The sequence below is a fragment of the Erinaceus europaeus genome, chromosome 11 (assembly GCF_950295315.1).
Source record: "Erinaceus europaeus chromosome 11, mEriEur2.1, whole genome shotgun sequence".
Classification (NCBI taxonomy): domain Eukaryota; kingdom Metazoa; phylum Chordata; class Mammalia; order Eulipotyphla; family Erinaceidae; genus Erinaceus; species Erinaceus europaeus.
Window position 1 is genome coordinate 55,482,557 of NC_080172.1, and position 24,697 is coordinate 55,507,253.

General features: G+C 48.0%; 1 protein-coding gene across 3 annotated transcripts; it reads left to right on the top strand.

The window, feature by feature from the left end:
• Window positions 1-979: 979 nt before the first annotated feature.
• Window positions 980-21,233, top strand: SV2A (synaptic vesicle glycoprotein 2A). Of its 3 annotated transcripts, none has more exons than XM_060201777.1 (13): window positions 980-1,104; window positions 5,625-6,594; window positions 10,752-10,932; window positions 13,218-13,369; window positions 13,469-13,602; window positions 14,143-14,232; window positions 14,589-14,699; window positions 14,883-14,971; window positions 15,499-15,663; window positions 15,863-15,996; window positions 17,363-17,569; window positions 18,802-18,961; window positions 19,334-21,123. In XM_060201777.1, exons 2-13 carry the CDS (start codon window positions 5,973-5,975, stop codon window positions 19,515-19,517), a joined length of 2,229 nt encoding a protein of 742 aa, XP_060057760.1. In that variant the 5' UTR covers window positions 980-1,104; window positions 5,625-5,972; the 3' UTR covers window positions 19,518-21,123. The 3 variants fall into 3 exon arrangements, with proteins under 3 accessions (XP_060057760.1, XP_060057762.1, XP_060057761.1); XM_060201779.1 differs by having other exon boundaries at window positions 20,982-21,121; XM_060201778.1 differs by lacking the exon at window positions 18,802-18,961 and having other exon boundaries at window positions 20,982-21,233.
• The last annotated feature ends 3,464 nt before the right edge of the window (window positions 21,234-24,697 follow it).

Here is a 24,697-nt window from a genome sequence, read left to right on the forward strand (position 1 = left end):
CTGAGTAGGCAGACATATTTGTATCCCCTCACCTAAAGCAGGGATGGCCACCACGTGCTGTGTCTGGGATCTGGGAGCCCAAGCTATTAGTGCTACTGAAAAGTAGAACACTGATATCTGGTATGTTTTGGTAAGTTACTTTTTTTTGGATCTGAGAGTGCTAGTCCCATTAATTTATATGGAAAAAAAATCTGAGCATTTCTACACCCCCCAAAAATAACCTGCCTAGTCAAACCAACTAGGAAGGTTCTACTTTTGGCTAGCAGGGGGAATATGCACAGAGGCAAAGGGGAGATGTCAGAAAAAATTAAAGCCAAGGCACCCCTTCCTTCCCCTGGAGAAGTGTGTACATGGATGGGGGTGGGTGGGTGAGGGAACAGAAGGAATGGTCCCTAGGGAGCTCCCTTTTGAATACACTCAGCTATTGTCTGGAAGGCCCGGCTGTCCAGCTCCTCTGCCTCTTCAGTACCATAGCCTCATCTGCCAGGGATCTAAGGTCTGCTGACAGTACCCTGGATTGCTTCTGGAAAGAGGCAGGAATATGGCATCTTCTCTCCAGCAGTTCAGGCTAGAAACCACACCTTGTTATTCCTGCTTTCTTTAGGACAGCCAGGTGAACTTGGAGCCTGAGCACTGGCAGAGAGGAGGTTGTGGAAAAAGGGTTTAGCTGGAAGCAGCAGCAGAAGGGTATTGAGAGCCCCTGAAATTGGAAAATCCTGTCTTTATTAGGCTGGGTCTACCCAGTCCCCATCCCCCACCTCCAATTGCTTTCCCGCCACCATCATTTCTGTACTCCTTTCATCTTTCATTTGGAAGAGGGCTCATAGCATCTATCTACATCGTTCCTGTGACCACTCGCCTCTCCAACGCCGTCATCCCCAGCTCTTCCCCATCCTCCTTCCTCTCGCCACCCCCCCCCCACAATGGTCTCTCCCAATGCTCAGAGGCGCTGGGGAGGGGAGGAGGCGGGGCCGGAACAGGGGGTTGGGGGGCAGGTCTGCATTGCCGCTTCCCGGTCCCGGGAGCAGTCGCTTGCTGCCTCAAGCCCCGCGGCCGGGACCCCCGCCCTCTTCGGGACTCCCTTCCCCGGGCATCCCAGCCCAGGTGAGACCCCCCCCACCCTCTACCCCGCCCCGGGCAGCAGCAGCCTGGCCTTGCTTGCAGCCATTTTAGCCCCCATGCTCTGCTGGTGGGCAGTGTGACCCACCCCGCGGCGGCCAGGGGATGGGGAGGGTCCGCAGGACATTCTTCAGTCGCTGCGAGGTTGCAGACCTATGTGCCGGCTCCTCACAGACATGAACATACCTGTGTGTATGTATGTGATGAAGAGGGGTATTCTTCTCTACCATGGTCAGGTCCCTGCTTCCCCCCTCAGATATTAACTGGGGGTGGTGGGTGGTAAGTGTCCTAGGCTTCCTTCAAACCCCAGTCCTTTTCGCACCTTGGCGGCCCTCCCCCCCATGATAAATGACCTTGGCTGAGGCCGAGGAGTGGAATGAAGCTGCCTCAGTCCTGCTCCTTGGACCTGGGGTGGGTGGTGGAGGAGGGAGGGAAAGGGGATGGGGCCTGCATATGGGGGTGGGTATAGAACCCCGGGTATTGGGGGGCCGGGGTTGGAAGCAGAGACAGTTGTTCTGGGGTAGGGGGAAGGACACTTGGCCAGCGGCATCAGCGCCAAGGGTTAGAGGAGGCACCCCCAGAATCCATGCAGTCAATCCTGGTGGATCATCCTTTCTGCCAGGGCAGAAGTGGAATGGGGAGGGGCGAAGTGACAGTGCTGGTAGGGGACCTGACTCCCCACCCGCCCCTGCTCTGCCCTGGAGCCTCGAGCCTCGCTTGCGCCCAGCCCTGCTTGCTCAGCTGACGCACCCCCCACCCCCCACAACGCAGTATCTCCATCTTCCTAACCCTAGGGCAGTATATAGGAGAGGTGCATCCTCTGTCCTGGGGGTGAGGCCCGGCACTCCCTCCAGAACCTCCTTCCACCTTGTCCAAATGTGTACTACTTGCTTCGTCCATGTTTTGATGAGTGACTATTTCTTTTTCTTTTTTTTAAAATTTATTTTCCTTTTTGTTGCCCTTGTTGTTTTTCATTGTTGTTGTAGTTATTGTTGTTATTGATGTCATTGTTGTTAGATAGGACAGAGAGAAATGGAGAGAGGAGGGGAAGACAGAGAGGGGGAGAGAAAGATAGACACCTGCAGACCTGCTTCACCGCCTGTGAAGCGACCCCCTTGCAGGTGGGGAGCCGGGGGCTCGAACCCGGATGCTTATGCCGGTCCTTGCGCTTTGCGCCTCGTGGCTTAACCCGATGAGTGACTATTTCTTAATGACCTTGTCATTTGAGCTAGGATGGGAATCCCCGTGGCCACCAAGGTCCAAGGCTGGATCGAGTGGTTTCTGCACCCTCCTCCTCTTGTCCAGGGCTGAATGAAGTGTTCTGAAAGGCAGCATTTGCTCAGGGACCCCTCCCCTGCACACACTCTCCCCCCTTCCCCACCCTCTGCAGAAAAGCTTGCAGGCATATTTTTCCAATCAGGTGAAGCCAACACTGATGGCTATGTAACCCTGAATCTTGCTTATCTCCTTTCACCCTCCTCAGCCCAATTCTTGCCTCTCTCTCCCACAGACTTAGCCACCCTGTGCTGCTTTGGGAACTAAAAATAGCATCACATCCTCACCAGCTCCAAGAATTTGTCTTTTCTCTCTCCCTCCTGACCTCCTGAGGGAGCAGGCCCTGGGGGTGCTGGCTCTTGAGCCACCATGTCCTGCTGTGGCTCTGGGGGCCTTTTCTACCATGTGTCCCTCTCAGAGGACAAATGCCATTAACAAATAGAGGGGATGGCTCCTGGAGGGCCCCTCTGTCTTTTTCAGAGACTGGGGGTAGATCCTGACTGGCGAAGGAAGGAGAAAAAAGCAAACAGGCGCTCAGTGAGAGGAGTCACAGTTTCCTCTCTTTCATGGGAGATGGTTTGGGCTTTGACTCACCAAATAAAAAAGAAGGTGACACAGGGCCACTGTTCTTGGTCATTGTGGTCCACTGCTTCCTTCTGTCCTGTGGGACAAGGCTCTGTTTGCCAGTGCTTCTCTCAGAACGGCATAAAATTCCTTACTCCCCTCTACTGGGGTGAGAGAGAGAGAGAGAGAGAGAGAGAGAGTGTGTGTGTGTGTGTGTGTGTGTGTGTGATTTAATGAAAACTGGATAGGTAGGAACAGAAGGAAACAGAATATTTTTAGGGGAATGATCTTGAATCAGAATCTAGTCCTGCTTCCTCTGCTTCTCTGAAAGAAGGAGTGTCTCTTTTCTGTCCCCCTCTAGAAAATGCCCTTTTTGGAGGGGTGGTCCAGAGCCCCCTTCTTCTACACCAGCCTCCTACGCATTGCGGTATTCTTGGGCTCCGTTTTCTTTGAGTCCCAGAGGAGGATTAGAGGGGATTAGGAAGGGTGGCCCCAGAGGAAAGAGGTGTCCATAGTATTTAGGCCCCCATGTTGGAACTGTATGTGTTTTACTATCCTCTACACCCACCCACCCTCATCCTACCCTCAGTGAAAGGGGCCCCACAATGATGTCCTCAAGGAAGGCAGCAGAAGCCAGCCATTACCTCTTTGCTCCTGATCTGTCTTCTTCTCCTTGACCTAAGATTTCAGGTCTCCCTTATGAGTCTTTCCTTGTTTATCTGGAGGGAGCTCGTGTAGGCCCTGTTGTTGGAATTACTTTGAGTAGGGACTGAAGGGTCATAAAGGCTCTCTGCTTTGGAGGGGGCACTGGGCAACAGCATCCAGGAAAGACTCTCTGTATGTCCATTGCTGCTTCTTGCATCTGACATTTTTCAATCTAATAGGAAGGAAGGAAATGAGTCTTTATAGACAGGGTGATTAAATTCTCACATTGACTTGACAGAACAGAGATTATTACCCTCAATTTAAATGTCACTGAGACTCGAGTAAGTGAAGAGATCTGCCCAAACTCTGTAAGTGGCAGAGTTAGGACTTCAACTTAGGTCAAATGTTGCCCTGTATTATTATTTCATTTATTTAATTTATGAAAGCACTGCTCAGCTCCAGCTTATGGTGGTGCTGGGTTTTGAACCTGGGACCTCGGAGCCTCAGACACGAAAGCTCTTTGCATAACTATTATTCTGTTAACCAACTCTCCTATATGCTTTGCACTGACCCAGTTTTCTCTTAGCCACTGTCCCTTTCTGCTGCTCACTCTATAAGATTTTTTAAAAGAGATTTTATTTATTTATTCATGAGAAAGACAGGAGGAAAGAGAGAAAGAACCAGACATCACTCTCGTACATGTACTGCCGGGGATTGAACTCAGGACCTCATGCTTGAGAGTCCAGTGCTTTATCCACTGCACCACCTCCTGAACCACACTCTATAAGATTTAAAAAAATATTTATGAGAGAGGCAGAGAGAGAAAGAACTAGAGTGTCACCCTGGCACATGAGATTCCAGGATTGGAACTCAGGAGCATCTAGTGCTTTAGCCACTGTGTCACCTCCTGGGCTACGGCTGCTTACTCTCAAGGGCATCCAAAGTTAGATGTGGTTCTGAGTCTTATGAGGGTGAAGGAACCTCACTATATTCCAAACGCAATATAGTAGTGTAGTGTGAGTGTAATGGCATTTTACTATATTACTATCAACACAAAGATAACAGCTAATATTTATCACTTTTTATGTGCCAGGTACTATAGTAAGGAACTTATATGCATTATGTCATTATATATTTTAAAAAATTATCTTTATTGATTGATTGGATAGAGACATCCAGAAAATCAATAGGGGAGGCGGTGATAGAGAGGGAGAGAGAAAGAGACACCTGCAACATTGCTTCACCGCTTGCAAAACTTTACCCCTGCAGGTGAGGACCAGGAGCTTGAACCTGGGTCCTTGAGCATTGTAACATGTGTGCCACTGCCCGGCCCCTGTCATTACATTTTTTAATTAATTACTTTATTGGATAGAAATAGAAAGGGGACTGGAGGCTTGAACCTGGGCCCGGGGCAGCCCTACTTGTGGGCAGCATCCATAGAATGCAGGCAACAGGTTGTCTCAAGGACTTGGAACCTCTCCTACACATTGTCCCCATGCCCCACCCCCAGTAAGAAAGCCAGCTCTGATCTGTGTTGGGGTTCTAGTTTCTCGCATTTCCTGTTTTGTTCTTTACAGGTTGGTGATGAATCAAGGGATCTGGTCATGATGTGGGACCCGGGGTCAGGAGCTGGGCTTGAGTAGATGACTAGTCTCCAATAATGAAGACTGCAGCTGGCACAGAGCATCATTTAGCTTATTTATTTATTTATTTATATGAAAGAGGGTAGAGTGAGCAAGAGTAGTCCCAAATATCACTCTGGCACATGTGATACTGGGGATTAAACTCAGAACCTCATACTTGAAACTCCAAGGCTCTACCCACAGTTCTGCCTCTTGGGATATGAGAGCATCATTTTTACTTAAGTGGGTCTGGGGTAAGATTGGGGGTGTGTAGGCTTGAAGCAAAGAGCCCATCTCTGTACCTCACGGACTGGGTGGGACTTTGGGTGGTGGCCTCTGTATTGATCTATACATTGTAGGTCTCACAACCTCCTTTTTCTTCTCCCTCTTGTTTTCTAGATATACAGAGGTTCCTGGGAGAGAAGTGGGCAGTTCTTCCTGAGTTATCTGAGCTCTCCAGCTAAGTCCCCCTCAAACTAGCTCCCCTCCCCTCCTCTCCTGGCTCCCTCAGGCCCCCTCTCTCTTCCCCATGCATCCAGTTGAACCAGCTATAGGCCAACGCTTTTCTTCCTCTTAGATACTTACCAGCCAAGTTCTATTTTCTGGGTTGAAAGTTACTTGAACACACTTTATCCAAATAACTGGGGGCAGGGGGTCTTTCTGACTCTTGGAGGCCTTGAGTAAAAAGCTGACTAAGAGTAGGAGGGGGTGAAGGAGACCTGAGGAAGCATCCTCCAACAACCCACCATGGAAGAGGGCTTCAGGGACCGGGCAGCATTCATCCGCGGGGCCAAGGACATCGCTAAGGAGGTTAAGAAACACGCAGCGAAGAAGGTGGTGAAGGGACTGGACAGGGTCCAGGACGAGTATTCTCGCAGATCCTACTCCCGCTTCGAGGAGGAGGATGATGATGATGACTTTCCAGCCCCTGCTGATGGCTACTACCGCGGGGAAGGAGCCCAGGACGAGGAAGAAGGGGGTGCCTCCAGTGATGCCACTGAGGGTCATGATGAGGACGATGAGATCTATGAGGGGGAATACCAGGGCATCCCCCGGGCTGAGTCAGGGAACAAAGGCGAGCGAATGGCAGATGGGGCCCCCTTGGCCGGAGTGGGGGGGGGCTTGGGTGATGGAGAGGGCCCCCCTGGGGGCCGGGGAGAAGCACAGCGGCGGAAAGAGCGAGAGGAGCTGGCCCAGCAGTATGAGACCATCCTGAGAGAGTGTGGCCACGGCCGCTTCCAGTGGACACTGTACTTTGTGCTGGGGCTGGCTCTCATGGCTGATGGCGTGGAGATCTTTGTGGTGGGCTTCGTGTTGCCCAGTGCCGAGAAAGACATGTGCCTGTCTGACTCCAACAAAGGCATGCTTGGTAAGTTTCCCTGACTCTGGAAGATACCCCATCCTGAAAACTCCTGGCCCACTAAGGGCCCCTTACACCCTGCTCTTCCATATGCATGAGGAAATTTCTGATCTCTTCTACACACTTAACCCTGTTCCCCCCACCTACACACCACACACACACACACACACACACACACACACTTTGGGGTTGAGTTATAGGTTGTGTGTGCAAGAGGATCTTGGAGGCTGGGGCTGAAGTGGCCATTCTTCAGAAACTGTTCTCCCTATCCCTATCCCATTATCTCTGTCCCTTTCTTCTGCCATCAGTGTGCCTACAAATTCACCATTCCCAGGAGTTGTGGTTTTGCTTCTTCTTATTTATTTATTTATTTATTTATTTATTTATTTACTAGAGCACTGCTCAGCTGTGGCCTATGGTGATGCTGAGGACTAAACCTACCTCTCTTTCTTTCTTTCTTTCTTTCTTTCTTTCTTTCTTTTTTCTTCATTTCGAAGAGAGGGATGAGGCAGAGGGAACCAGAGCATCACTCTGGCGTACTTGATGCTAGGGATTCAAATTTGGGACCTCATGTTTGGGAGTCCAACTTTAATTTTTTAATTTTTTTTTTTTTTTACCAGAGCACTGCTTAGTTCTGGCTTATGGTGGTACGGGGGATTGAACCTGGGACTTTGGAGCCTCAGGCATGAGAGTCTCTTTGCATAACCATTATGCTATCTACCACCGCTTTGAACCTATTTTTCTTTCTTTCTGCTTCCTGAGTTATTGCTGGGGCTTGGTGCCAGCACTACAAATCCACTGTTCCTGGCAGTTATTTTTTCCATTTCATTGAATAGGACAGAGAGAAATTGAGAAGGGAGAGGCAGATAGGGAGAGAGAATGATAAGATCTGCTTCACTGTTTGCGAAGCTTCACTGAGAGACACCTGCAGCCCTGCATTACCACTCATGAAGCTTTCCCCCTGCAGGAGGGGATCAGGGACTTGAATGTGGGACCATACACACTGTAATGTGTGCACTTAACCAGGTGCACCACTGCCTGTCCCACCCTTTTAAAAATTCTTTTTTTTTTGTGGTCCAGGAGGTGGCACAGTGGATAAAGCACTGACTCTTAAGCATGAGGTCCTGAGTTCAATACCTGGCAGCACATGTACCAGAGTGATGTCTGGTTCCTTCTCTCTTCCTATCTTTCCCGTGAATAAATAAATTAAAAAAAATTCTTTTTATATTTATTTGTATTTATTTTTACCTTTTATAGACCTTGTTGTTTTAGTTATTATTGTTTTTGTTATTGATGCCGTTGTTGTTGCATAGGACAGTGAGAAATGGAGAGAGGAGGGGAAGACAGGGAGAGAAAGACAGACACCTGCAGAACTGCTTCACCACCTGTGAAGGGATACCCCTGCAGGTGGGGAGCCGGGGGTCGAACCGGGATCCTTATGCTGGTCCTTGCTTCACGCCACGTGTGCATAACCCACTGCCCTACCACCCGACCCCCCCCACCTTTTTAAAGATTTTATTTATTAATGAGAAAGATAGGAGGAGAGAGAGAGAAGGAAACAGACATCACTCTGTTACATGTGCTGCTGGGGACTAAATTTAGGACTTCATGCTTGAGAGTCTAATGCTTTTATTCACTGTACCACCTCCTGGACCGTTGAAACCGGAACTCTTGATAGTCTGCTCCCATCCACACTGGGGGAACAAGAAGTCAGCACCCAGACTCTTGACTTTAGGGAGGGCAGTTTCGGTGATGGACTCCTGGATCTTCAGAGAAAGTGGTTGCACTGGCTTTTGATCAGCCATGGGTGTTTTCTCTAACAGCTCTTCCCTGGTGGAAACTTTGAAGGATAAAACCCCCTAGACTGTCAGAAAGAAGTACCAAGTTGCTGTAAGAACTTTAGCAAATCCTTTTCTTCCTGATACTGCTCAGGCTGAATCAGATGCAGCGTTTGGAGCAGATAACTTATTTATTATTAATAATAACAATTATTATTTACTATCAGGGTCATTGCTGTGGCTCTGTGTCTGCACAACTGTTCTTAGTGGATTTTTTTTTAAAGAATGAGAGACACAGAAGAAGAGACGGGAGAGAGACCACAGCACTGCTTCACTGCTCATAAAGGTTCCCTGTGTAGGTGTTCCTCTGTGGTGGACAGGGGGCTTGAACCTGGGCACTCACACATGGTAAAGCATATGCTCCAGTGGGTGATCTATCTTTTAGTCTTGGAGCATATTATTAAAAAAAAAAAGATTTATGAGAAAGAGAATCAGAGCATCACTCTGGCACACTCAGGACCTCATACTTGAGAATACAATGCTTTATCCACTGTGCCACTACCCAGAGATGCAGAATAGATAGCCTTTAGTTCCATTAAATTTATTTATTAATTAATTTTTATGCTACCAGAGTTATCACGGGTTTAGTGCCTGAATGATGAATCCACTGCTCTCAGTGGTAATTTCTTTTCTTTCTTTTTTAATTTTTTAAAAAAATATATATATATATTTATTTATTTCCTTTTTGTTGCCCTTGTTTTTATTGTTGTTGTAGTTATTATCGTTAATGTCGTCGTTGTTAGATAGGACAGAGAGAAATGGAGAGAGGAGGGGAAGATAGAGAGGGAGAGAAAGATAGACACCTGCAGACTTGTTTCACTGCCTGTGAAGTGACTCGCCTGCAGGTGGGGAGTCGGGGGCTCGAACCGGGATCCTTATGTCGGTCCTTGTGCTTTGTGCCACATGCGCTTAACCTGCTGTGCTACTGCCTGACTCCCTTCTTTCTTTTTTTAAAAAATATTTATTTATTTATTCCCTTTTGTTGCTCTTGTTGTTTTATTGTTGTTGTTATCATTGGATAGGACAGAGAGAAATGGAGAGAGGAGGGGAGAAAGGGGGAGAGAAAGATAGACACCTGCAGACCTGCTTCATTGCCTGTGAAGCGAACCCCCTGCAGGTGGGAAGCCAGGGCCTCAAACTAGGATCCTTATGCCGGCCCTTGTGCTTTGTGCCACATGTGCTTAACCTGCTGTGCTCCCCAGTAATTTTTTTTCTTATATATATTTTTTCTTTTTGATAGAGTCAGATGGAAATTGAGAGGTAAAAGGGGCAGGGGTAGGTAGCATAATAATTATGCAAAGAGATTCTTATGCTGAGACTCCAAAGTCCCAGGTTCAGTTTTCCACACCACCATAAACCAGAGCTGATCAGTGCTCTGGTTAAAAAAAAAGAAGAGTGGTCCGGGAGGTGGTTCAGTGATAAAAGCTTTGGACTCTCAAGCATGAGGTCCCGAGTTCAGTCCTCGGCAGCACATGTGTCAGAGTGATGTCTGGTTCTCTCTCTCCTCCTATCTTTCTCATAAAAAAAAAAAAAAAATCTTTTTTTTTTTAAAAAAAAGAAGTAAGAAAAGAGAGAGAGGGGTAAGGGACAGAAAGGAAGGAAGAAAGAAGCAAAGAAAGAAAGGGGGACACCAGCAGCATTGTCTCACCACTCATAAAGCTTTGCCCTTTTGGGTGAGCACTGGGGGCTTGAACCCTAGTTCATTGTACTGGATGTGCTACTAGCTGGATCCTCTAATATCAGTTTTACTTTTGTTTTATGAAAGAAGCAAGAAAGTGAGAAGCTGTAATACTAGAAATATTAACATTGGGGCAAGTAGTTGATGAACTTTGGGGAAGGGTTTTCTCAAGAGGATTAAAGGAATGGAATCATTTTCTCAGGGAACATAAGAGACATCCCTTGCTGCTTTGAAGACATTGAGTTAGGAGGGACAGAGGGGTTTCTGAGAAGCTCAGGGAATCTTGGTAGATTCATTCTTCATTCCAGGAAAGCCAGAGATAGGGCACCATGTGTGTGGGGGGGGTGGTGGTGGTGGTGGTATGTGTTTGTGTAAATGAGAAGTGAGAAAAAACAAGAAAGGTAGAAGGAGAGGAAGAGAGAATTCTGGAGTATTTCCATATCTGCATTACTATGGAGATGAATGGTCTTTTTCTCATGTTTGCTCACAAAATTTTCTCTTTCTCTCATTCATGGGTAGATTTAGCTTCCAAGAGTCTTTCAGAATCTTGACCTCTGCTGCCACCTCATTTGACTTAATAATGGTCAGTGAGGAGGAGAACTGAAGTGTGGCTACTCACTGTCCCCTCTGCCTCTGTTTTCCCCTTCCAGGCCTCATCGTCTATCTGGGCATGATGGTGGGAGCCTTCCTCTGGGGAGGCCTCGCAGACCGCCTGGGTCGGAGACAGTGTCTGCTCATCTCACTCTCCGTCAACAGTGTCTTTGCCTTTTTCTCATCTTTCGTCCAGGGCTATGGCACTTTCCTCTTTTGCCGCCTCCTCTCTGGGGTTGGGTGAGTTTTCCCATCCTGAACTCCTGGAGGGTAAGACTGTGGCTCAGCCACTGCCCTAGCTCTAGAGCCAGGGACACCAGAGGAGTTAAATGAACTCCTGTCTCCTCCCCTGATCTTCAGGCCCAGAAACCCACTGCAGCACCTGTTTGTTGTCTGTCTAGAGTGCCATCCCATGTCTGGTGCCCTTCTGGGGCCTCCCACTTCCCTCACTACTCCATCCAAGTCTGAATGTATAAGGTGGCCTAGTAGATCTCAGCCTCATCCTGGACCCTTAAATTATCCCTTTCTCTGAGTCAACATCATTTTCTGTTTGTTTTTGTTTTTATTTTTAAAATAGAGACAGAAATTGAGAGGGAGGGGGGAGATAGATACCTGTAACACTGCTTCACTGCTTGTGAAGCTTCCTCCTAGTAAGTGGGGACTGGGGGCTTGAGCCTGGGTCCTTGTGCACTGTAACGTGTGCTCAACCAGGTACTACCACCTGGTCCCAGAGTCAACACACTATTTTTATTATTTGTTCATTAGTTTTTATCACCACCAAGGTTATCGCTGGGGCTGGGTTCCTGCATGATAAATCTACTGCTTCTAGCAGCCTTTTTTTTTTTTTTCTTCTTTTTTGGATAGTGACAGTGAGACATTGAGAGGAGAGAGGGAAATAAAAAGGAAGAGAGAAAGGCACCTGTAGCACTGCTTCACCACTTGTGAAGTTTCCCCATTACTGCTGGGGACTGGGGGCTTGGACCTGGATCCTTGTGCATGCTGATGTATGAGCCACTTCCAGCCCCTGACCCCTCCAACACATATTCTGCATTTGACAGCAAGCCTAGCTTATACCCCTAGCTACTAGCTCTCTAAAGCCTGACCCATAGATAGGCTCCCACACCTCCTCAGCCTCCAGCCTATCTTTTTTTTAATGTTTTTTAAAATTTATTTATTCCCTTTTGTTGCCCTTGTTGCTTTATTGTTATAATTATTATTGTTGTCGTTGTTGGATAGGACAGAGAAAATGGAGAGAGGAGGGGAAGACAGAGAGGGGCAGAGAAAGACAGACACCTGCAGACCTGCTTCACTGCTTGTGAAGCGACTTCCCTGCAGGTGGGGAGCCGGGGGCTAGAACTGGAATCCTTCCACTCGTCCACTGGTCCTTGTGCTTTGTGCCATGTGCGCTTAAGCTGCTGTGCTACCGCCCAACTCCTACCTATCTTTAAAAAAATTTTTTTAATATATATTTTTAAATATTTATTCCCTTTTGTTGCCCTTGTTTTATTGTTGTAGTTATTATTGTTGTCGACGTTGTTGGATAGGAAAGAGAGAAATGGAGAGAGGCGGGGAAGGCGGGGGGGGGGGGGGAAGAGAAAGATAGACACCTGCAGATCTGCTTCACCGCCTGTGAAGTGAATCCCCTGCATATGGGGAGCCGGGGGCTCAAACTGGGATGCATACACCAGTCCTTGCGCTTTGTGCCATATGCACTTAATGCGCTGCACTACCGTCCGACTCCCCAGCCTATCTTCTAAAAAGATATTTATTTATTGGGGGAGGGAAAATAGAGCATTGTTCTGGCAAATGCTATGCCAGAGACTGAACTTGGGACCTCAAGCTCACAAGCCCAATGCTTTTTTTAAAATTAATTAATTAATTAATTAATTATTTTCCCTTTTGTTGCCCTTGTTGTCTTTTTTTATTGTTGTTGTAGTTATTGTTGTTGTTGTTATTGATGTGGTTGTTATTGGATAGGACAGAGAGAAATGGAGAGAGGAGGGGAAGACAGAGGGGGGAGAGAAAGATAGACACCTGCAGACCTGCTTCACCGCCTGTGAAGCGACTCCCCTGCAGGTGGGGAGCCGGGGCTGGAACCCGGATCCTTACGCCAGTCCTTGCGCTTTGCGCCACCTGCGCTTAACCCACTGCGCTACCGCCCGACTCCCAAGCCCAGTGCTTTTATCCACTATGCCACCTCTTGGACCAACTCCAAGTTCTTTTTTGACCTACCTCCACATGTACATATAACCTCACATCTTAATTGCTTAAGTTTTGATTTTTGGGAGCTCCCTTTCTTTCCTATAACAACCTGTCCACATCTTCAAGATTCCTTGCTTCTCCATTTCTGAGATCTGTGTGTCCATTTCCTAGGGCCTCTAGGGTCCTTGACAGCTAGGGATAGGGAGCTTGAAGGGCACAATGTGTGAGGAGTCTCTGGAAAATATTTGGGAGGTGGAAGGGCGAGGGACCCAGTGTCCTGAGATACTGTGAGGAATGTGACTGTGTCCCCATGCTGAATCCAGGATTGGAGGCTCCATCCCCATTGTCTTCTCCTACTTCTCGGAGTTTCTGGCCCAGGAGAAACGTGGGGAGCATTTGAGCTGGCTCTGCATGTTTTGGATGATTGGTGGCGTGTATGCAGCTGCTATGGCCTGGGCCATCATTCCCCACTACGGTGAGCACCCCTTGGAAAATGCACTCCCTCCTCCCTACCCTTGTGCTTGGCAGCCCTGGCCTCTGGCTGCTCTGCTGATGCTGTGACTGTCCCCGCCAGGGTGGAGCTTTCAGATGGGGTCCGCTTACCAGTTCCACAGCTGGAGGGTCTTTGTTCTCGTCTGTGCCTTCCCCTCTGTGTTTGCCATCGGGGCTCTGACCACGCAGCCTGAGAGCCCCCGCTTCTTTCTGGAGGTGAACAGGGCTGGGGCCAAGCTGGGGGAGGGCAGCAGGGCTGGTGGTTGGATGTGACCCTGGGTGGCTGCTTGCTTCTCTCATAGCAGTCCTTGCTCTGAGGACTTCCTTCTTTAGTCTTGGAATGTCTCTCCAGAGGGGCTGTTGGGGGAGAAGCCACGCACCTGCCTGACCTTGGGGCAGCTTGGGATTCCAAAGGGCCTCGTCCTTTACCTTCCCCCACCCATCTTGGACTAGCAGGACAAGGGCCACTGCACAGCGCTGTCATCATCACTCCCTCCATGGCAGTTTACTCATGCCCTGGAACTGGGAGACTGGGAAACTTTTTGTTTGGTTCCTGGACTGACTCCACTCTGGCCCAAATTGGATTGTCTTCTCTCCCTCTCCCTCACGGGACCCCACCCACCCCTTTCCCTGCCTGCTTGGGCTCTTCTAGAGCTGTTGGCCTTAGGTCAGGGGCTGGGGGTGGGAGCATTTTTGGTGACCTAAGACTTCAGAAGCCAGCTAACCCAGACGTGGGGATTGTGTCTGTGGTTCTAGAATGGGAAGCACGATGAGGCCTGGATGGTGCTGAAGCAGGTTCATGACACCAACATGCGGGCCAAGGGACACCCAGAACTCGTTTTCTCAGTAAGCCTTATTCTACCCCTTCTGGATACCCTTCCAGCCCCCAACCCCACTCCCACCCCGAGCACACATCTTCCTACGCTGTCTTGACCCATTTCTCTCAAAATGAGCTCACCTGGGAGGGTACCTGCTTTACCATGTGTGTGTTCCACACACTGGAGGAAGCTTTGGTGCTGTGATGTTTTTCCCTCTGTCTCTATCTGAAAAAGTCAGTTGATGGATGACCAAAAAAAAAAGATTACTCAGGGGATAACCTCCATATCCTGCCTCCTGTTTTGTGACCAAAAAAGAAACAAAGGCAGCTGGCAGGGTGTAGAAATAAGGACTGTGTGATTGCTCACCCCTTTTCTTGACCCCAGGTGACCCATATAAAGACGATCCACCAGGAAGATGAGCTGATTGAGATCCAGTCAGACACAGGGACTTGGTACCAGCGCTGGGGGGTCCGGGTCTTGAGCCTGGGGGGACAGGTAATGAGGAATGGGGTGGAGGAGAGAGGAGGAAGTGGGGGAGGTGGAGAGGAAAGCAGGTTCAGCCTGTGTGTGAGGGGGAGGGTGTGAGGGGTAATGGGTGAACTTAAAGAGGGGTAGGAGGGCAGGAAAATGGGGGTGTTAGCAGTTAGTGCAGCCACGGCCTGACTTTGTTCTGCCCAGGTGTGGGGGAATTTCCTCTCCTGTTTTGGTCCAGAATATCGACGCATCACTCTGATGATGATGGGTGTGTGGTTCACCATGTCATTCAGGTGAGCAGGTGTGCGGGGCGGGGGTGTGTTTGGCTATGGGTTGGGGAAAACTAGAGAAAATGTAAAGTTCCCCTTCTCAATTTCTCTGCCCTATTAAAAAAAAATACTGCTGGGAGTGGTGGAGCCATGCAGGCATCAAACCTCAGCAATGGAAAACCCTGGTGATAAAATAAATCATAAATAGTGTCATGACCAATGGTCATTCATGAATGTGTGTGAGAGGCTTCTCAGCCCAGAATTGTGATGGAGGGCCGGGATCTAACATCTGGAAGATGAAGGGGAACTAGCCAGGCTTTGGAAAGTGGGGAGGTTGCTTTAGGTGGAGAGAAGATACTTGGGAGGCAGGAAGGAGTAGAGTGTGTGGGATGGAAGAACCTTAAGCTCCTGGAAACACAGCAGTTGGTGAAGGAGGAGTAGTGAGCAAGATCTTGACGTGGTCTGAGTGCCAACCTCCTCTCCCTCTTACTCTGCACCGGCCTCTTTCAATCCCAGAACCTCCTATAATTCTCTCTCTCTTGACTCTTCAGCTACTACGGCCTGACTGTCTGGTTTCCTGACATGATCCGCCACCTTCAGGCAGTGGACTATGCAGCTCGCACCAAAGTGTTCCCTGGAGAGCGTGTGGAGCATGTGACTTTCAACTTCACCCTGGAGAACCAGATCCACCGTGGGGGCCAGTATTTCAATGACAAGTATGTGGGGCCATGGCACCTCACCCCTCCCCTATTTCTCTACCCCTTGTCCCTTCATGAGTTTGAGAGGTTAGAGACAAGGGGTCCATACCTGTAGTTTCACCTCAGTGCCACAGCTCTGTTACTTCTAGAAGGGAGTGAGTCTTATGGACACTGGGCACGAGGGTGAGAAGGGTGTCGCTCACTTCCTTGTTCACAGGTTCATTGGGCTTCGTCTGAAGTCAGTGTCATTTGAGGATTCTCTGTTTGAGGAGTGTTACTTCGAGGATGTCACATCCACCAATACATTTTTCCGCAACTGCACATTCATCAACACCATATTCTACAACACAGGTAAAGTATGTGGAGGAGGGGAGAGTCAGGAGGAGGGCCTATTAGCTCCCACCAGTAATTCCAGAAATAAAATGGAATTTGAACATTTCCCTGTGACAACTCGGATATCCAGCAAAAGTATCAAGTTTTTTTATCTGTGACTAGAATTAATGTAATTTAGCACAGTGATATGTTTTTTAAAGATTTATTTATTTATGAGGGACAGTGCACCAGAGCATTACTCTGGCATATGCAGTATGGGACTTCATGCTTGAGAATCTAAAGCTTTATCCATTATGACATATCCTGAGCCACGGCAGTGAAATTAATGCATTTTTGAAGAATATAAAAATCATTCACTATAGGGTCCTTGGGGAGTGGGGACAACAGAAGGAATATCTGCTGGGGGAAAGGTTGGGGATAGTTACACATCAGTTTCTTTAGAAGTGTTTTTCAAACTATGTGAACATGAAATGCTGGTTTTGTGAGCTAGGCTGAATTTTATCTTTTCTCAGTGAAGTGCTGGATGAGCTTTCCCTCCATGTGGGGAAGAAAAAAAAATAGCAGATGGGATTTTTATTGATTTTCAAAATATTTTTCACAATGATTTCCCCTATAGTGCTGCTACTGCTTAGAGTCAACCAGGGCAGACTAAAGGGATGAACCAGAACCAAAGACTGATAATGAGGAAAATTTGGAAAGTAGCCAGTCACAGAGTTCCATTTAAAACACTGTGGTCACTTTTTCTATTTATTTATTTATTTGTAGGACAGAGGAAGGAGAGGTAAAGATGGAGAGAGACATATACACAGACAGAAAGAGAGAGAGAGGGAGCAGAGCATCATTCTGGCACATGCAACGCCAGGGACTGGACTTAGAACCTTATGGTCCCAGGTCTACAACACTATAGTAATTAAAAAAATAAAAAATAAAAATTGTATGCGATTTTGTTCAGGGTTTAAACAAATGAGGAGTCTATTACATTGCAAGTTATTTAGGCACAACAAAATAGGCAAAGATCAGCTAGTTATGATGGCAGGAGCCATACGTCCAAGCCAGTTACCAGAGCTCAGCTACATGTGTTTGGCATGGTGTGTCCCAGGGAGAAGGAGAGAAGGCAAGAGCTACAGAAACAGCTATCTGGAACTGAGTTCTCAGGAACAGAGAGCACATTTTCAGCAGATACTCAAATAACTTTCGCTTGTCAGCTAGTTATGTTCCTGCCCCAACACTGCATCACCTCAAGGTTACCTGTGGTCACCTTCTGCTACACATATCCCTAGTTCCCTAATATAGTGATATTATTTGAGGTAGCTTCTTGATGGTGATCAGGGGCAGCTTCCTCACATTCCCTGTAACTTCTACCTGCCTTGGCCTTTGTCCCCAGACCTGTTCGAGTACAAGTTTGTGAATAGCCGTCTGGTAAACAGTACATTCCTGCACAACAAGGAGGGCTGCCCACTGGATGTGACAGGGACAGGCGAGGGTGCCTACATGGTGTACTTTGTCAGCTTCTTGGGGACTCTGGCAGTGCTCCCTGGGAACATCGTGTCTGCCTTGCTCATGGACAAGATCGGCAGGCTCCGAATGCTCGGTGAGGGGGTGCTGAATAGTGGTATGTCAGTACTGCTTATAAGACTCAGGGCAGGCAACGCTACCAACTATCTTCTCTTAGTCTGTGCTTTTGCTTAGGGGACTGCTGGAGGATGGGGAGGCCCTGACATGGCACCTTCTTTGAGGACAGAATAGCAAGTGGTTGAGGGCACAGGCTTCAAATTGATGAACCTTTTTTTCTTTTCTACTTCTTAAGATTTATTTAGTTATGTGGGAGATGGAGAGAAAGAGAGAGAGAGGGAACCAAAACATCACTCTATACTATGCAATGCCAGGAATTGAACTTAGGACCTTAGGCTTGAGAGTTTTATGTTTTATCTACTTGTACCACCTTTAGGAGCTTTGAGGTGATGAGTCTTAAATCTCAATCCACTGCCTACTTGGGCAAGTTGCATAATTTCTGTGAGCTTGTGGTCTCACCCATGGAATGGAGGTGATGCTAGTATCTGCTCATAGAATCTATGTATTAGATCTGAGCAAATGAAGTATCAAATTGTGGAGTAGGCGATAGCTCACCTAGCAGACTGCACACTTTAATGTTCAAGGACACAAGGTTTGAGCCCTTCATTACCACATGGAAACCACCAAGCAAAGGAGAAACTTCACAAGTAGTGGATCTAGGTACTATGGTGCCTCTTCCCTCTGTCCTGAAAAGAGTAAGAGAGTTCACCAGGAGCAGGGTGATGGAATCACACAGGCACAAAGGTCCAGCAAAGCCCTGGTAGCAAGCCAAAACCAACCCACCAACTAACCAACCAAACAAACAAACAAAACAACAAAAGCCCCAAACATCAGGGTATTTGGACTATAGCTGAGATTGAAGAAGTGGTTGTCACTGGTATCATTTAGTGAGAGGGGGCTGAGCGGTGATGTACCTGGTTGATCACACACTTTATAGTACTTAAGCTCACAATCTCCACCTGCACAGGGAAAGCTTCATTAGAGATGAAGCAGTGCTGCAGGTATCACTCTCTCTCTCTCTCCCCCTTTCTATTACCCCTTCTCTCAATTTCTCTGTCCTGTCAATTAAATTAAATTAATTAATTAAAAAATAAGAGAGATAAGGGAAGTTAGAGAATGAGTCTTCCTTTGGGGACCTTGGGAAGAGAGTCCTGGGGCTGCCCTTAGATTAGAGCAAGCCCATGAAACAGGGTGGGTGTGGGTGTGGGTGACTCCTCTGTGACAGCTCATTTCCCTGGCTCCTTTGCTCAGCTGGCTCCAGCGTGATGTCCTGTGTCTCCTGCTTCTTCCTGTCTTTTGGGAACAGCGAGTCAGCCATGATTGCTTTGCTGTGCCTCTTTGGGGGGGTCAGCATTGCCTCCTGGAATGCTCTGGACGTGTTGACTGTTGAACTCTACCCCTCGGACAAGAGGTAGTTGGGATGCAGTGGGGGAAGACCACAGGTTTTGGGCCTATAGAGCAGGGGAGAAGTGGGGAGAAGAAGGTGGGTGGTGGCAAAAACCAGAAAAGTGTTAGGGGTAAAAGTCTACACATTTGGATGGAAATACTTCTCTAAAAATGCATGGCATTTGTATTTGTTCCTGGAAGTCTTAGGTATTTATCTAATTTTGGGATCTCTCTTCTTTCTTGCCTCCTGATTTATCTCTCCTCTCTGTTGTCCATCTCTCACCTCTCTGACCTCTCCTCCTGCTTGGTACCCATCCTGCCCACCCATCTTCTTTCTTCTCCCTCCTATCTCTCCCCTTCACCACTCGTTTCTGGATGTCCTGGGTTGCTGGAACAGGACCACAGCTTTTGGCTTCCTGAATGCCCTGTGTAAACTGGCAGCTGTGCTGGGGATCAGCATCTTCACATCCTTCGTGGGGATCACCAAGGCCGCACCCATCCTCTTTGCCTCTGTTGCTCTGGCCCTTGGAAGTTCTCTGGCCCTGAAGCTGCCTGAGACTCGGGGGCAGGTGCTACAGTGAGAGGGGACCTCTGGGACTTCAGGGGTGGCAGGCACACTGTGAGACCAATAGCTCCTTCTCTCATCCCTGTCCTACCGTTCTGGCCCCCAGAGCCCCAACCCCTGTCCCATGTGTTTGGTGTCTTAGCTGTGTGCGTGTGTGAGAGAGAGAGAGAGAGAGAGAGAGACACCCTATGGGCAGGGACTGCAGAGAAGGTTCCTTCATCCAAGTTTGGGGGTATAGTACCACTCCCCACCTCCTATTACCCTTGACTTTGCACAGAGAAGAGAAGGCTTGGCCTTACCCTTTTTCCCCCGTTAGTGAGGGACCTTTGCTCTTCCCAGCTCCAGAGCTGACCTCCACCTTCCCCTTCATCTTTCCAGTACCACAGGCATGTGGTGATGCTGGGGGTTGGGGCTCAATGCAGATCGTGGACCAAAAGAACTGAGAATTGGAAGGGCCTCAGTGCCCTCTCACCTCCAGTTGAGGGTGTAGCAATAAACCTTAGCCCCCTGGCCTCCACTCCCCCTTCCCTTTGGGCTGCAAATAAGAAAGCTGGATATTATGAAATGAGTGATCTCTACTTATTTATATTTTCAGTTTGGTGACAGCTCTGCAAGACTGTGTGTATGAATGTGTACACTTGTGTGTAGTGTGTACACTTGTGTATGTGCCATGGGGTGGGGGTCATTCTGTTATCCTCAAATACAGGCTAAGGGTAGCTTCAGTAGACACACACACACACACACACACATGCCTGCCACCCACAGTACTTCCTCCAATCCTGTGGCTGTGCCCAGCTGGGGTGGGAGGAACACTGGATCTGGCTGGTTAAGGAGGGGTCCCAGGGTTTAGGAGATCCGAGGACACCTGACCTGAGTGCAGCTCTTCCAGTCTTCTCAGGCACAGGCCGCCTTGGGAGGGAGAGGCTCCACCCACTATAATACATCTAGGCACCCCTGGGTCATCCCCCCACCGTGCCCCCAACCAGTGTCCTCTCAGGCAAGGGGCTCTGGGGTGGGGAGGTGAGGGTGGGTGGTCGTGGTGGTGGGGGAGAAGAAACCAGGCATTTGGTTAAACTAGCAAATCAAAAGCACAAGGAGCTTGGGCAGGGCAGGAAATGGGCCCTCCCAGCAACAACTCTAAAATGGGAAGAGGTTTGGCAGTAAGCCAGGGCCTCCCTGCACACACATACATATCCATGAGAGGACCAGAAGCCTCAGTTTCTCCATCTCACCCTTCTACTCTGTCGACCCTGTAGGTTAAGCTGCCCCCGCCCCACCCTACTGCGTATGGCTGCTTTCTCCGGTGCCCCCCTCTGTAGCTGTGATGTGTTGTAGTTTTTAGCTGTTTGTAAAATGTTAAAAAAAAAAAAAGTGAAAAGAAAAAAGTAAAAACAACAAAAAATTCTAACTTACCCTCTTCATGCTGCGTCTGGTGCCCCCACCTGTGATCATTCCTCCCCGTTTTGTAACTCTGACCCAGGTGGTGACTGTTTGACTCTGGTGTCTGTGCTCCAAGGACTGCCTTCTCCCCCAGTGCCCAGTGTACGAGTGTGTCCCTCTCCCCTTGCCCTTCACTCACTGGACGCAGCTCTTGCCCTTGCACCTCTGGAGGGACTCATCTATCTTCCTTGCACTCCCGGGAAACCCTCAACCCAACTTTGTCGATGTGAAAAAAATGAAATGACAAATACTGATGACAAATAAAAAGGAGACAAATCCTTAAAATCCACAATGGCCAGGTCTACTTCTTTGTGTCGCCACTTGTCTCCCACTCTTTTGGGCCACTTGACAGTCCTGAAAGAGACTATTCTCCAGAGTGAAAGCCAGAATAACACAGTGCACCACAGCTCCTTCCCAAACTGGCTTCTCTACCCTGATCACTCCATTTCCATGTGGAGGGCACTTTCTCAGACCCCCAGATTAGAAAATTTGGGATGTCTGACAACACAGAAGAATAAAATATATATATGATTTTAAAATAGGCTGAAAACTTGATAAACATTGCAGGTGGGGAGTGGGGAACTAGAAACCAGACCCTTGCGCTTGGTAATGTGTGATGCACCATAGCCCAGCCCCCTACCCCATTTTACTTTATTCTGTCTCCAGGTTCCTATGCCAACCCATTTATACACCAGTGCCAAATCAGCTTGCCCCTAAGTGCTCACTGGCATACCTTTCCTCAAAGCTTCAGTGACTCCCCAATACCCACAGTGTTGAGACTTATGTTACCCAAGTATTCTCTTTGGTGTCTAAGTTTAGTAACCAAAGAAAAGATATGAGGCTGCATGGAAGGGAATTATGTTGATTTCACATTAACGGGTGACAGGTCGATTCCCACCAGACTTGTACAACCTTGTATCACAATACTCAGCATTTAACTATTTTAAGCTGGGTGGGTGCAGCACAGGCTGATTGGTTACAGAGTCCATCAAGGGCTGACAAAGAGGTGCTGGGAATACTGTGAGAACCAGGCTGAGTGTGGTAAGGTTTTTCCCATTGAAAAATGGGGAACAGGGAGTTGGGCGGTAGTGCAGCGGGTTAAGCGCAGGTGGCGCAAAGCACAGTGACCGGCTTAAGGATCCGGGTTCGAGCCCTCGGCTCCCCACCTGCAGGGGGAGTTGCTTCACAAGTGTTGAAGCAGGTCTGCAGGTGTCTGTCTTTCTCTCTCCCTCTCTGTCTTCCCCTCCTCTCTCCATTTCTCTCTGTCCTACCCAACAACATCGACATCAATGATAACTACAACAATAAAACAACAAGGGCAACAAAAGGGAATAAATAAATAAATAAATACATTTTTAAAAAAATGGGGAACTGAGGAAACCAATCTCCCTGTCAGACTCTCTGAGGTTGAGCTTGGGAGAGGTATGGACCTCAGTTTTCTGCCTCCCTGTTAGCTTACTCCCTGTCTCCAGAGACCCTGCATTTTTCTGCCTCCAGAGGCTCGGCATTCCTTAAAACATTAAACCGGCTCCCCTGCTTCACCCTGCATTCCTGATACAATGGCCTGCTCTCTTACTATCTACATACCAATGTTCTGCTTTGTGTAACAAATAAGGTCTCCTCCCTATTTCCCCACCCATTCTGTTCATTTGATATATTCTTTTTCTACCCTCAAGACCCTCCCTGCCTGCAGGATATTATTAATCCTATCAGTTAAACCCCTGGCAACAGTTGCTAAGGAAGTTCCCACCTTTCCCAGTCCCTTTTACCTTTCTCTGCCCCTTTCCTAACCATGTATGGTATTGTCAAACCACTTCTGTTTCCGACTTGCTACTTCTGTTTTCTGGCCTTTAAGAACTTGGGCGTGGGGATAAATAAAAGAATTTGAACCACCTTGCCACCACCAGCTTGGTTCCTGGGTCATCTCTTGCGTCACTGAGTGAGTAGTAGCCCTGACTGCCTCTGATTGTGTTCCCTCCAACCCAGAGAGTATGTGCCCGAGAAGAGACATGCCCACACTAGCCCAGCAAAGGGGAAAGCAGGCTGGCTGTTATCAGAGCCCGCTACTCAGGATACTGGAACGCACAAATGAGAATCCACTGCCGGGCTAGCGTGGGGATGCCTCTTCCTGGGTGCGTGCTCTCTGGGTTGGAGAGAAGTTGACTGGGCTTCCTGGGCTGCTACTCACTCAGCGTTATGAGGGAGATGACTCAGGAACTAAACATGTGGTGAGGAGGCAATGCAATATCTTTATTATATTGATCAGAGAGCCAAAGCTTTTAAAGGTCTGACTCAGAAGTTGCAAGTCAGAAAATGGAAATGGCTAGGAAAGGGGCAGAGAAAAGCAAAAGGGGACTGGAAAGGTAGGAACTTCCTTAGCAACTGTTGGCAAGGGTTTTAACTGGTGGGATTAATGATACCCTGGAGGGAGAAAGGGTCTTGAGGGTAGAAAGAAGATAGATCAAAGGAATGGAATGGGTGGGATCTTTCAGGCAAAACAATGATTATGTAGGTAGGCCATAGTATCAAGAATGCAGGGTGTTTTGTGAGGCACCTCACAATTTCCCAACATCTCCTCCTTTCTTTTTATCTAATGGCCATAGTATCAGGAATGTGGGTGCTTTGTGAGACAGGGAGTCTGATGAGGCAAACCTTTGGGGTTACTCTTGTTTCTCCTTGCTCAACTTCTTGGTAGAGAGACTGACAGGATAGATGCACTCCTCAGGTCAAACTCTGCCAAGCTCAACCACATCCTCACAATTTCCCAACAGTCCACCAGCCATGGTTCCTTTCATTCTCTTGCCTATGGGTTTTTCATTTTATTTTCACATTAAGCATTAGGAAGGTGGTCTGGGAAGTGGCACAGTGGATAATGGGCTGGACTCCCCAAGTATGAGGATCCAAGTTTAATCCTAGCATCATATGTCCCAGAGTGGTGCTTTGGTTCTCTCCTCACAAAAGAGGGAAAAAAAATGCAAAAGGCAAAAATACCAGAAAGCTGCTTACCCCCCATCCAAAAATGGTGGGAGGACATGGACAGAATATTCACCACAGAAGAGATCCAGAAGGCCAAGAAACACATGAAAAAATGCTCCAAGTCTCTGATTGTCAGAGAAATGCAAATAAAGACAATAATGAGATACCACTTCACTCCTGTGAGAATGTCATACATCAGAAAAGGTAATAGCAGCAAATGCTGGAGAGGGTGTGGGGTCAAAGGAATCCTCCTACACTGCTGGTGGGAATGTCAATTGGTCCAACCTCTGTGGAGAACAGTCTGGAGAACTCTCAGAAGGCTAGAAATGGACCTACCCTATGACCCTGCAATTCCTCTCCTGGGGATATATCCTAAGGAACCCAACACATCCATCCAAAAAGATCTGTGTACACAGATGTTCTTGGCAGCACAATTTGTAATAGCCAAAAACCTGGAAGCAACCCAGGTGTCCAACAACAGATGAGTGGCTGAGCAAGTTGTGGTATATATGCACAATGGAATACTACTCAGCTGTAAAAAATGGTGACTTCACTGTTTTCAGCCAATCTTGGATGGGCCTTGACAAATTCATGTTAAGTGAAGTAAGTCAGTAACGGAAGGATGAATATGGGATGATCTCACTCTCAGGCAGAAGTTGAAAAACAAGATCAGAAAAAAAAAAAAAAACCACAAGTAGAACCTGAAATGGAATTGGTGTATTGCAACAGAGTAAAAGACTCTGGGGTAGGTGGGTGGGGAGAATACAGGTCCAAGAAGGA